This window comes from Microtus ochrogaster, chromosome 8 (genome assembly GCF_000317375.1).
Source record: "Microtus ochrogaster isolate Prairie Vole_2 chromosome 8, MicOch1.0, whole genome shotgun sequence".
In the NCBI taxonomy this organism is placed as follows: Eukaryota; Metazoa; Chordata; class Mammalia; order Rodentia; family Cricetidae; genus Microtus; species Microtus ochrogaster.
Window position 1 is genome coordinate 41,003,995 of NC_022015.1, and position 12,793 is coordinate 41,016,787.

Below are 12,793 nucleotides of genomic sequence, written 5' to 3' on the forward strand. Positions count from 1 at the left end.
CAGCCTGGTCTAAAGAGCTAGTCCAGGACAGGCTCCAAAGCCACAGAGAAACCCTGTCTCGAAAAAACAAAAAAAAAATAAAAATAAAAGAGAGAGAGAGAGAGAGAAGCATCATGGATTTATGTGGCCTCAGAGAACCAAAAGAATAATGGATGGACATTTAGGAAAACTCGTTTTAGCTCTGAACAAACGAATCTGTGTTTTAACTTTTAGTGAAGTCTGATATGAGAATGGATTACTTGTAGGTAATGAGCCCTGTCACCTCAGGTCTTTAAACAGTTTGTCACATGCCAGGGTTCCTGATGGGAAGGAAGCCCAAGGCTAGAATGCTAAGGTCCCTCTGAGTCCCTCTGCTTGGCTGCCTCTACCTTTGACAGGGAAAAGGGAGAAGTGGGGTGCTCTGGAGAGGGGCCTGGCACTCAAGGACCTGGGATCTAGGGAGGAAGACACCAAAAGGCAGCAGAGTGCAGGGATGGGAGGTAAGCAACATGGTACCACCAGTTCCTCCCAAATTCCATTTACACCTTTGTCCTACCATTACAAAGAAAGTTATTCTTGAAGGGCACAGCTCCAAAGCCTGGAGACCTGAGTGCCCATACTGACTGGGACCAGCTTACCAAAGGACCTCTGAGGCCCTTTCTTCTCATCTGGAAATAAAAGGTAGGATTTGAAATCTCCGAGTATCCCTTGAGTTCTGGCAGGCTGTGGACTGCCCTATTCTGAACCAGGTCAGTGTGGTAGCAGGCTGAGAGGAGCGCCTACAACAACTGTAGGCTTTCTGAGCTGGGCCCTTTCCAACTCAGCTGAGGTCTTTGTTACTGTGTTTTGTTTTGGGTTTCTTTTGTTTTGCTTTTTTTTTAATTGTGGTTTGGGATTTTTTGTTTTGTTTATTTGGTTTGGGTTGTTTTGTTTCATTTGTCCATCCTTCCCAAGACAGTTTTCTCTGTGTAGCTCTGCGCCTCCTAGAACTCACTCTGTAGAATAGGCTGAACTCAGAAATCCACCTGCCTCTGCCTCCTGAGCCTGCCAAGCCTGCCACCACCACCACCTGGCTTGTTAATGTTCTTTATGGTGCTAAAAATGGAATGAATCCAAAGCCTCAAGCTGCTAGGCTAGTGCTCTGCATCCACAACCCTCAGCGTGTCACAGCCTCGTCCTGGGTCATTCACCACCACGGATAGACAGGGTATTTGAATGTGCTGTTTAGTAGGTAGCCTCTCTACAACCAGAGCTGGACACCACCGATTTGCTGAGATTGGAGTCTACTCCCTGTTGTTCCAGGGACTAGGGAGACTCTAGCTCAGAATTCACTCTGCAGCTGGCCACATGAGGAGAAAGCATTCACAAGTCACTGGCAGACTGACATGAACCTACCCCTAGTCTGCCACCAAGCACAACTTAGGTGATCCTACACGTGGGGCACCCCTTGAAAAAAAGAATCTTGTTCTTGGGATGGGGATGTAACTCCCTTGGTGGAGTGCCTCCCTAGCATCCACAAAGCCCTGGATTTGACCCCAGAACAACATAAACTGGATGTGGTGGCTCATGCCTGTTATTCCAGGACTTGGGAGGTAAAGGCAGAAGGATCAGAAGTTCAAAGTTGCTTCTGGAATGCATGGGATTGTGTTTTAAGAAAAAAAAAAGGTTATTTTTTTAATCCCATTACTTTGCAACACTAAAGGCATCTAGGCAACAGAACTGAGGGTCGTAGTTTTTAGACGAAGAATGGCTGATCAGGGAAGAGTCCTGCCCAAGCTTGGTGGGAAGAGAACCCAGCTGCACACGTCACCCTGGGCCACTTCTGAGCTTGCCTCAGCTCCTCTAGTACTCTACCCTAGACAGCCTTCAGGGAAAGGGAAATGTCAACAGAGTCAGACTGTGATCCCCAGGTGGGACTGCGCTGAGGCCTCAGGCTAGGAGGGGCCTGAAAACTGATCTCCAGGAAGGCGGGGCTCTAAAACACTGCAAATAAAAGCCTGGGGAACCAGTACCAGTTTGGAGACCAGCAGGAGGCACTGGGAGTCTGCTGTTTCTGCTGAAGCTGGTGAGCTGCTAAAGCCGGGGAGAGCTGGAGGGTTGGGGGTCACATGGAGCAGGGAAGAGATTTGTACCCAGATGGTATGGGACAGTCCAGGGAAAATCTGCACACAATAGAAAGTCCCATCCCGAAATGGCCACTCATACCCTTTCGGAGTGGCCCAGGCAGAGTGGCAAACACGCCATATATTCCCGCCAAAACCAGGCAGAACAGACAGCACCACCCAGGCACACTTCACCAGTCAGAAGACCCAGCAGCCAGGCCTGTTGGCAGAGGCGCATCTTCAGAGACCTCCCCCACCCACCCATTCCTCAGATGCCCATGGCACCGCGTGTTCTGCTCTTCTGCCTGCTGGTCCTGGCAGTCACTGAAGGCCATTGTCGGGAGGCAGCCATCCCAGGCTGCCACTTGCGCTGTGAGTAACTCTGCTAGGGAGAGTGGATTGGGGCAAGAGCAGAGGTGTCCCAAGAGCTGCAGACAGACCCCAGCCAGCAGTCTTCACAGCCTTTTTCCTCTCCTTCCAGCCTTCAATGTAACAGTGCGAAGTGACCGCCATGGCACCTGCCAGGGCTCCCATGTAGCACAGGCCTGTGTAGGACACTGTGAGTCCAGCGCCTTCCCTTCCCGCTACTCCGTGCTGGTGGCCAGTGGCTACCGACACAACGTCACCTCTATTTCCCAGTGCTGCACCATTAGCAGGCTAAAAAAGGTGAGGGACCTGAGCCTGACCGGGTCATGAGGGTGGGGACCCGGGGTGGGAAGGAATGGGAACAAATTTGGGTTCCTCCAACAGGTGAAGGTGTGGCTGGACTGTGTGGGGAACCAGCAGGGGGAGCTTGAGATCTTCACTGCCAGGGCCTGCCAGTGTGATATGTGCCGCCTCTCCCGCTACTAGTGCCTGAATGGCTCAGGCTCCAGTCCTGACACCGTATGCTATGGATCTCTCCAATGAAGGGGCAACTTCAGCTCTGCCCCTCCTTAGAGTCAGTGACTATGACCTCCTTTTACCTGGTCTATAAGCAGTCTCATTGCTACGCTGTCCTTCACCCCTGCCCTCAATAAAGCAAGCAATGCTTGAGTTTCGCTCTTTATTAAGTCTGCCCCCTAGCCAGGTGAAGGGAGCAGACCATGATTACTGTAACCCCCCCTCACCCCAGGACAATGTGAATCTCTTCTTGCCTGTGCCCTCACCCCTCCCCCTGCCCAATAAATAAAAAGGGGACAAGAAAGTACAGGGCAAGGGAGAGGAGAGGAGAATGTCCCTGGACAGTGTCTTGTTGAGGGTGAGCTGGGCAGAATAAATAGACCGTGCCCCCATGGTGGGAATGAGGAAGGCCCTGGCCAGGTGCTGAGTGCCCATGTCCCAGGCCAGGAGCAGAGATGGGAGCCCAGCTGTATAGGGCAGAGGAGGATCCCTGATGGCAGCTTCCCAGTTGCACACTTGCCCTGGTCTAGTCTTGCCAGAATCTTGCCACAAAGGCCTGAGAGTTCTGCTGCCAAGACTACCAACTTGCATTCTTGTCTCCCTCCATGAAAGCTGTTCCCATGGGGCTGGCAGGGAGTCCTAGAACCACTCTGGCAAGGCCACGGGGAGGCGTGGACTTCACTGGGCCCCTGGGCAGAAGGGATGGAAGGGCTGATAGCTCTGGGTTTAGCTTCTCCTCTTCTAGATGTGTCTAGCTCTGACCCCCACTGGCAGCCACCGGGGGTGTGGGCCGAGGAAGGGGGGCTTCTCTCGCCCCTTGGGTCCCCTGTAGCCGGCGTAGCTGCAGCTCCTCCAAACCTCGCCATAGCTCCTGTCGTTCCTGGGCCTTCTGCTGCTCCCTGGGGAGAGAGGGTGAGGCAACTCTTCCTCTCCTGGACTGCCAACAGTCTAACCTCCCTCATGGCCACCCCACTGTAAAGTGACTAGGACTCCATGGGGCACCTCGGCTTAGAGGGGAGGGGAGGAGAGAAAGGAGGAAAAATTAGGCTGTGAGCTGCCCTGAGGCATTGGTACAGGGAGTCAGAGCAGTCAGTGGGAAAGCCCCTCTGGAAACAGGGTGAAGCTGACCACACTGGGATGGTCTGATGTCCCTCCCTGGTGGCCAGCCTCTGACCCTGTACTCACTGCTGTTTCTCCAGCTTGTAGGAGGCCGTAAGCTCATCGAACAGCTTCCCATTCATCTCCATGAAAGTCTTGAGTACATTGTAGATCAGCGAAACGATGGTTCTGATTGCCAAGGAGAGGTATTATGGAGGTGAATGAAATACCATGCTGCTCGTCCCTGGTCCCTGAACAGGGCATTTCCATGCCCTTTTACTGCCCTTTGGTATCCTGACATTTGCTCTCTGTCCAGTTAGGGATGGCCCTGGGGGCTGGACTAGCTGTGGTGCCTGACTTCAAGGGCACAGGCTTGGGCACTCACGGGTTCCAGTGCTCTTTGGACACTTGGTAGAGGGTCCCAAATACCGCAGGCAGCACAGTGTGGCAGTTGTCCTCAATGAGGCTCAGGATGTACTCATTATTCCAGAAATACAGAGCCCGCTCTGCAACCTGGACAAGTGAAGCAGGAGAGAGGGCCTAGTAATGGTCTATCTTTCAGCCTTCCCCCCAAACCCGGATCCTCCGACCTCCACACCCCATCCCACGGGCTTATCTAACCCACTGGAGGAAACAAATGGAGGAGAGAAAGCACGGCTGCAGTCAACACCACAGTTCCGACCCTCCAGAGCCCACTGCACGTGTGCAGCCTTGGTGAGCCATGCAGCTCCTCAGCCTCAGCTGTCTGCTGTGTGAGTGGGGCTAAGAATACCCATCGCCACAGCTGTTGTCAGGAGGAAACGAGTTCCTGTACTTCAAGGTGTTTTCAAAGTGAAACACCAGAGCCATCGTGAGAAGAATCAGCTCCCACCAGGTCATGGCTCCTAACAGTGAGTCTAGTCTAGCGTGGGGACTGAGCCTTCTGGCCAGAAAGTGGGGCCAGTGACTTCTAAGGTTATCAAGAAAAGAAAGGGGCCAACAGTCCTGCAGCCCACTTTGCCTCAGTTTCCCTGCTGTGTTTACCACTATGAGTTCCGGTCACTACACTATGAATGACTATTGTTGCCCCATTTTTGATCAAGGAAACCCACTTAAGGCTCAGAAGTGATTCCCCAAGGCCTCTCAACTAGTGGAATACAGATCTGAGGTTTGGCCCTAGGTCTCGTGATCCTAAGGCCAGCATCTGCCTATTATCAGGTCGCTAAGGCTGGAAGAGAAGCTGAGGGGAGAGAAGACTATGTTAAACTAACTTTGAAACTTTGCCAGGCTGTGCCCCTGCCCTGACCCACTTGCCTTTGTCACATACCTGGAAATGGGGGCTGGAGACACAGCGAGCCACCTGCTTGAAGAGGGGCTCCTGGATCTTCACAAACTGGGAGGGCTCGATGACATCAAGAATTTCTTCCATCTCCCCCAGGAACATCACCTGGGGAGAGGGCAGGGCAGCAGCTCACATTCCCCTAAAGCATGTACCTGCTTGCCTTCTGGAAGCCGAGCCCTCCCACCCACTCTCAGGGTTGGGAGAGCCCTTCATACCTCCTTCTGGGTGCAGGTTTTAGGCCAGTATTTGAGGAGCCCCCGGATAACCTGTAGGGTGGAGGAGGAGTCAGACCCGAAGAGTGAGGAGCCCACCTTCCCTCCAAGGTACTCACATGCTCGGTCAAAGTGGCATCCTTCTCCAGGAACTGCACCACACAGTATGCCAGCTGCAGGGCCAGGATGGAAAGAGGGAGCCAAGGTCAGGAAGGAAGAGGAGCCAAGAACTAGCTGCCTAGGACAGCGTGCCAGGCACCTGCTCATTACTGCCTTCACACTCTTGTTCACTGGGCACTTACTGCTGCTTTGGACTTCAAGGCACCAAGCTCCTGAGTACCCAGCAGCACAGAGCTGGTGTCTGAGGTCAGCCCTCAAGTAGAGGGAGACTGAATTAGAACTCAGGGGTAAGAGGATGCAGCGAATGCCAATCTGACTTCCCAGCCCCACAGGCAGCCCTGAATGTCAGCAGCAGCTGCTACTTCAGGGATAGGTTTGGGGCTCACCTGGGCATGAAAAACAGAAAGCGACTTGACAGAGTGCAAGGGGATCAGGACTCGAACCAGAAACTGCTTGTGCTCAGTCTTCAGGGGCAGCGCAAAGCCATTGATGATGCTTTGGAGTGGAGAGGAGGGGAGCAGGACTCAGCCAATCAGGCCCCAGTCCCTCCTACCAACCCCCCCTCCCCCAGCTCGCAGGGCTCAGCCAAACAGGCCCCAGTCCTTCTTACAGGGGGGACCCCAACTCCAGCCAAAGCAATTACCTTCCTAAGATCTCCAGCAGTTCGGCCACACCATTGAAGTGCTCCAGCTCATAGATGAACCTGCCGGAGAGAAGACTCTAGAGGGTGGGAGCATTGGGACAGGTCCAGCTCCCCCAGCCTGACTCACCATGCACAGCTGTCCAACCCTCCCCAATCCACAGTAGTGCACCCTTTCTGGTGCCCCAAACCAGGCCCCTCTGAGTCCTCACCCACAGGCAGAACGTCTTTCCCAGTCCAGCCGCCTCTGCCAGTCAGTCCCAGCTCATTTCTTCCAGTTCCCAGCAGTTCTTACCTGATGCCCAGCCAGCCAGCAGGCACCCAGCCTAGGACCTTCAACCTTCACGCAGTCAACCAAAGCAATGACAAACACCTCCACCCAGCACTGTAACTCCCCAAATCCCCCTGGGAGGCAGGGCATATGAAAGCCACATTACAGAGATGAAGCTGAGACTCCAGCTAAAGGCTACTCGCCTCCAGGTTAATAAGTGGGGAAGCTAATGGACTGTGGGCTCCTAGAGAACAGGGCACGTCTTCTCTGTTTATCACTAGAAACAACAGCTAGTGTTTCAGAGGCCCCACCTCAGGCTAGCAGCTCTGCCAGATGCTTTGGAGGCCCCAGCTGGCTTCATCTGGAGAACGGCCCTGCATTAGCACAGGCGCTGTGCCCACTTCAAAGAATGAAGCAAGCCGAGAACTTCAAGGATTTGCCCGATTTCACCCAAATACTTGAACCAAACTCAAATACACAACCATAGTCTCAACCACAAGGTCACAGGGGCTCCCACCACCCAGCGGATATGGTGCTAAGTAGCGTTTGTAGAAGACCTGATACAATCAGAAGATCTCGATCCTACATTCAACTGGGCTGCCCTCATCCCTCTAAACACTTAACTGACCTCTGCTTTCCTATATTCTTACTTGCCCTCTATTTGCTCATCTGTAAAGTGGAAATAAAACTCAATTCTCCACTGCTGTCACAGGCATCGTATCATCAGTACTACATTGCAGAGACAGACCTTGGTAAACATGTAGCCCACACAGCCTGGTAGTCCCAGCAGGTCCCTCCTTCCCTGCCTCCCTCCCAGGTCTCTGCTGAGAGGCAGCAGCCACTCACCGGAGGAAGATGTGGGTGCACTGCTTGCGGATGTAGGCCCGGAGACCCAGGAACTTGCCATACACCCGATGCAAGATGGTCTTGAGGTACTCACGTTCCCGAGGGTCCTCGCTGTCAAATAGCTCCAGCAGCTGTAGGACCCAGGGTTAGAGTAAATAAGTCCAGATGTCAACCCCTGTTTTTCCCATCCTATCCCCATGACCCCCAGATAGCCTGTGCCTGCCGTATGGTACCACCCAGCCTGAGCTCCCCAAGTCACCATCAGGACAAACTTTTGATCCACATATCTCTTGGCCACAGAGGGCTGGAAGTCTGGACTCTCCAAGAAACGCAGGAAAAACTCGTATACCAGCTGGAGGTTGGAGACAGACCAAAAGGTGCACTTAGTTACAGCCTGATCGACTTTCCTCGCAGCCAACAGTCAGCATCTATACATCTATACAATCTCCCCCCACAACCCTCTCTGAAATGCAGACCCCTGCTCCCCAACCCTTCACACCTGTAGATGTGGCCACGAAGGCTCAAGGTTGGGCTCATCCTCTTCAGGGTCAAATTCAGGGTTCTCACTAGGTGGCAGGGTCCGAAAGATATTTATTGATATCTAGGGGGGCAAGTCAGGGTTCTTTAAGGATGAGACCTTGGAGGGAGAAGTTTGGGGAACTCTCAGAGTTCTCTATATCCCAGGCAGGCAATGACCTTGTGACCATCCTGCCTCAGCCTCCTCTGTAGCTAGGATTATAGGCATGTAGCACCAGGCCAAGCACTTTTCAAGTACACAGAGCTCATGGGACTTGAACTTGAGGCCATGCATTGAGTTTTACCACCAACCCTTTCCTCATCCAGTTCTCCTGGACTGACCTACTCCCCAGCAAGCAACCTACTCCTCCGGACAGTCTTCACCTAAACACCAAGTTCATGAAAACCTTAAGCCAGGGGCTGGGGACCCAGGGGTGGCTTGCCACATCTCCAGATGGATGTGGTGGGACAGTGAGGTTGAAAGCAATGAAATCCCAGGCATTTAGGGCCAAAGAGTTTAACTCGCATGCCGGAGTCAGGCCACGGGAGACAAGTGGCCCAAAGGACAGGTACCCAGGCCCAGCTCACACAGGTGCAGGGACAGCAGGGAGAGGGACTCCTGAGTGGGTGCTGGGCTCAGTGGGGCTCAGTGGAGATGGAAGCATGGCCCTTGAGGCCAAGCTGAAGAGCAGACATTAATTCTTCCCACAGGGGGCCTAGTGGTGGATGGATCGGATTCTTGTCCCCTGAGGCTGGACAGTGCTTACCATGCGGATGATGTCTGGGTAGACAGGCTCAATGAGGACACCCCGGGTGCTCCCCACACATTCCACCAGTTCGTTGAGGGCCGCACGCTTCACCTCCTTCCCCTTGAGGTCAGCCACACAGTCCAAGAAGTCAAACATCACCCCACACTGGGCCAGTTTCCGGCTCAGCAACTCATGCAACTCAGAGGCTGGCACATCTGCGGGGAGGTACGGGGAGACTGAGCCTGGACCACAGCTGCCAGGGCTCTGGACAGGAGTGGGTTTCACCCCTCAGGCTGACTTTCCAAGCAGTTTCAGCTGCCCCGATCCAAGGTAACTCTGGAACATCTAACAACAATTCCAGTGCCATCCTTCACGCCTGGGAGGATGCGGGTAGGAAGGTGGTTATCTTTTCTAATCCATGATCAGAGACTTCATCACTTTAAAGCAAACCACAAGCTCTAGATACACAGTCATTCCCCCAAACATCCACTGCCTCACTCCTAGGCGGCACATGGATTTATCAGCCAGAAGTGGAAAGCGGGGCAGGAGTGACGTTGGGGTTATGTCACAGGGAATCACGCCAAGCACCTACCCAAAGACCTAGGCAGCTGGCTGCGCTGATAGGAGCCTCCTGAAATGTAGGCTGTGTGCCCCACCCTTGGCCCTTGCCTGCCCCTGGCACCACTTCCAGATGCCCCACCTCCAGAGATGACAGGCCAGTCAGGCCATGCGTCAGCAGAGGGCTGGAGACTGAGGGGTCAGTTCCAATGGAGTTCCCAGGCTAAAAGGGTATCCAAACTCTACCTGACGGCTGTTCTCCCTCAGTCCTCCCCTACCTTGCTTCCTTCTAGGCTCAGGTACCTTGGCAGATAGCAACAGCTCACCTTTGAGAAGGGGCAGCGGAGTGAGCTCTTGCTGGTTGCTCTGATAGCGGAATTGAGAAGAGCTGTGTGAACGGCGGGGCCGAGCCCTGCGGAGGGACCGGCGGGAGAAGCCGTCCACCTTGTCTGGGGGGGGCACCGGAGACAGCCCTGGGGAGGAGGGGCTTGTGGGGGTGCTCGCAGGGGGCAGCTTTGTCTCCATGGCCAGTGAGCAGCAGTCAACCTTTCAGAGCCTGGGGGGCTCCTTGTGGGTCTTGAGGAAGCTGAGTGAGGCCACTAACTGGGATCCATCCTGACCAGCGTGTTGTAGGGGGGCACAAACACAGTCCTGACCCCCCCAGGGCCTTTGGCAACTGCCCAGTCCTGGGGGGGACAGGCAAGGTAGGAAGGCAATGGCTCAAGTCTTTCCTGGGGGTCCGGAAGAGTCCAGTCAGGGTTCCCACGCTGGCTCTTCTGAGAAGTCAGGTTAGAAAGGTCAGCAGGAGAGACACAGAGAGCAGGTAGGTTCTTTTCCGGAGACAGCCGGTGTGCTGCTCCGATCCTCTCACTTCTTTTCCCTCATCCCCTTGCTAGGCCCCCAAACAAGAGTGCACGTATGTCCCTCCCTTCTTCCAGACCCAAGCTCCAAAGTAGCCCCTCCCCAAATACGGCCTACGGCTTCTACTCAGGATGGGGACTCAGTTTAGTATCTCCAGCTCCTTAGAGCAGTGGAACGCCCCTGCTCCGCTGATGCCTTCCGTCCCGGTGCACTCACACGAAAATGAGGGTCCTGTTCTCATGCACCCCCTTTCAGACCCTAGCATCTCTCCCTGCATCCCGCTTCTTCCTGATCTCCAAACCTCATGCTGGTAGTAGGGTACACACTCACTTCTCAGAAACCCAGACTTTGGTCGCCGACCCCTAGAGGCCGACTCGGAGCGGGGGGCGGCGGTTCAAGGGTCCTTAGCGGCGATTCCGCCGCTCGGGGCGCTGGGGCTGGGCGGCGGCGCTCCTGGGTTCGCTCCCGGGCTCTGGGGATGCTGGAGCATGCCCCCAGCTCAGCCCCAGAAGGGGCCGGGCGCTCGGCGGGCTCTGGGCTAGACCCCAGTAGCACGCGATCCTCGGCAGCTATCTCGCGACTCAGACCCGCGCGGTGCAGCGCAGTGGGAGCCCCGGCTCGCTGCGCACCGGCACCCGCCGCCCAGCTGCTCAGGATGACATCAAGTCACCTCCCCCCCCCTCCCGGCCCGTACCTCCCCTCCTCTGGGGGGGCTGCGTCAGGGAGGCCTAGGGGCTGCTGGGAAATGTAGTCCGCGCCCTGCTTAAAGGGAGCGACCAGACATTACGGGTAACCCTGGGGACAGACTCTGCGCTCCCGGGACAGAGCTGAGGCTTTTAAAACCTGCCAGCACAATGGGACGGACTCTAGCTCAGAGCTGGACTCCCGAATTCTGGAAGGAACACTGTGTAGGGAAAGAAGAGGATTCTGGGGTTGGAACTTTCTAATGCCAGAACTGTGGCCGAACACAGGCCTAGCATGATGTACCAGGCCCACAGTTTGGTCTGGGCTATATATGCCTCAGGCCAACCCCAAAGGAGGCCCATACTCGGCCCAGAATGAAGCCAGATACTTTTAAAAACCCTTGAAACCGGCGTTGGAGTGGTTAATCGTCTGCTTTGCTTTTGCGCCTGCTGGAAGGGGTGTGGTTCACGAGAGGGTCCTGGGAAATGTAGTCCATCCTTCTGGCCTGCAGTGCCCCTCCTGTCACTTGCTGTCTATGGTGACATCATGGTCTGTAGTTTAAAGGGCCAGCCCTGGGATGGCAAAGCATGAGGGCAGAAGTACCACCCTGGAGTTGCCCCCACCCTAAGGCAACCTCCTCTGGCTCCAAGATGTGCCCTGGAGAGTCAGCGTTCTTGATAAAAACACCAATGCTGGGTATCCAAGACTCAGGTATATTCTAAGAGTTTGGCATTCTGTCCAAAAGTTCTCAGCCTGCAGACCTGGACCCCCTTTATAGTACCAGGACTCCAACACTCTGTTCCCTACAATGACTGTGGGATGTGAGGTCTTCACCCCGAAATTTTTTCCAGGTGACTAACTGGTCCATGCTGAACAGGAGGAGAGAAAGCAATGTGTCTGGACAGTGGGGTCAGGGGAACTGGGATAGCCCCACCCAGCTCTGTCCCCTGGTGATGACCTAGTGCTGCAGAAGCCTAAGTCCCCAGGGCGTGCCCACCCATGGAGCAACAAAGAACAGAAGCCTGGGTTGAGGCCAACAGTTCAGTTGAGCTGAAATCTAGGACCGCATAAATGGAGACCCAGCCAGTACTCCCTTTGCTCTTCATCTGCCAGGCAGAACAGGAAACTCTATACTTGGCCCACCTCTGAGGCTCAGAAAGTCAGATGTACAGAGCCTCTTATGCCAGACCAAGACCCAGAGGCCCAGACAGGAGACTGGCCCATGGGGGCACAGTCTGTCATCCAAAGCAGGTTCAGGCACCAGCCGGCTTTAGGACCCTCCACAGACCCTCTGTGCTGGTTCTTCAGACCAGGCTGACTAAGCAGGGTGGGGACAAGGTAGGGGTAATGCTACTGGACAAAGTGGCCGTGGGGATAGGGCAGGGGCCTGCTACTACCAGGGCTCGTTGCTGAGCTGCCGCGTCCTTTGCTTTACAAGTAGAATTTGGATTAAATTTCAAACAGGCATTGAAAGATTGAAAATTGAAAAGTCTTTTTTTATTCTTTGTTTGGTTTTTGAGACAGGGTTTCTCTGTAGTTTTGGAGCCTGTCCTGGAACTAGCTCTATAGATCAGGCTGGCTTCGAATTCACAGAAAGTTCACCCATCTCTGTCCCTCAAGTGCTGGGATTAAAGAGGTGTGCCACCACCACCCAGCTTTTTTTTTTTTCTTTATTTTTCCAGACAGGGTTTCTCTGTGTAGCTTTGGAGCCTGTCCTGGAACTTGCTCTGTAGACCAGGCTGGCCTTGAACTCACAGAGATCTGCCTGCCTCTACCTCCTAAGTGCTGGGATTAAAGGCATATGCCACCACCACCCAACTATCTCTTATTAGCAAAGTTTCATTATATTTATTTTTATCTCTCTAGTTGTTGGGTTTTTTTTTTTGTTTGTTTTGTTTTGTTTTTTGAGACAGGGTTTCTCTGTGGTTTTGGAGCCTGTCCTGGAACTAGCTCT

General features: G+C 54.1%; 2 protein-coding genes across 2 annotated transcripts; one reads left to right on the forward strand and one right to left on the reverse strand.

Annotated features, from left to right (window-relative positions):
• The first annotated feature begins 1,958 nt into the window (after window positions 1–1,958).
• Gpha2 (glycoprotein hormone alpha 2) lies at window positions 1,959–3,069 on the forward strand. Its single transcript, XM_005351792.3, has 4 exons — window positions 1,959–2,044; window positions 2,354–2,453; window positions 2,563–2,747; window positions 2,832–3,069. Exons 2-4 carry the CDS (start codon window positions 2,354–2,356, stop codon window positions 2,931–2,933), a joined length of 387 nt encoding a protein of 128 aa, XP_005351849.1. The 5' UTR covers window positions 1,959–2,044; the 3' UTR covers window positions 2,934–3,069.
• Window positions 3,070–3,112: 43 nt separating this feature from the next.
• Ppp2r5b (protein phosphatase 2 regulatory subunit B'beta) lies at window positions 3,113–10,828 on the reverse strand. The gene is made up of 14 exons (XM_005351793.1): window positions 10,486–10,828; window positions 9,621–10,070; window positions 8,755–8,951; window positions 7,971–8,072; window positions 7,731–7,823; window positions 7,472–7,602; window positions 6,358–6,417; window positions 6,101–6,209; window positions 5,714–5,767; window positions 5,598–5,648; window positions 5,368–5,487; window positions 4,447–4,574; window positions 4,149–4,250; window positions 3,113–3,862 (listed from the first exon to the last, which is right to left on the reverse strand). The coding sequence occupies exons 2-14, from the start codon at window positions 9,817–9,819 to the stop codon at window positions 3,715–3,717; spliced, it is 1,494 nt and encodes a 497-aa protein (XP_005351850.1). The 5' UTR covers window positions 9,820–10,070; window positions 10,486–10,828; the 3' UTR covers window positions 3,113–3,714.
• Between the last annotated feature and the right edge of the window lie 1,965 nt (window positions 10,829–12,793).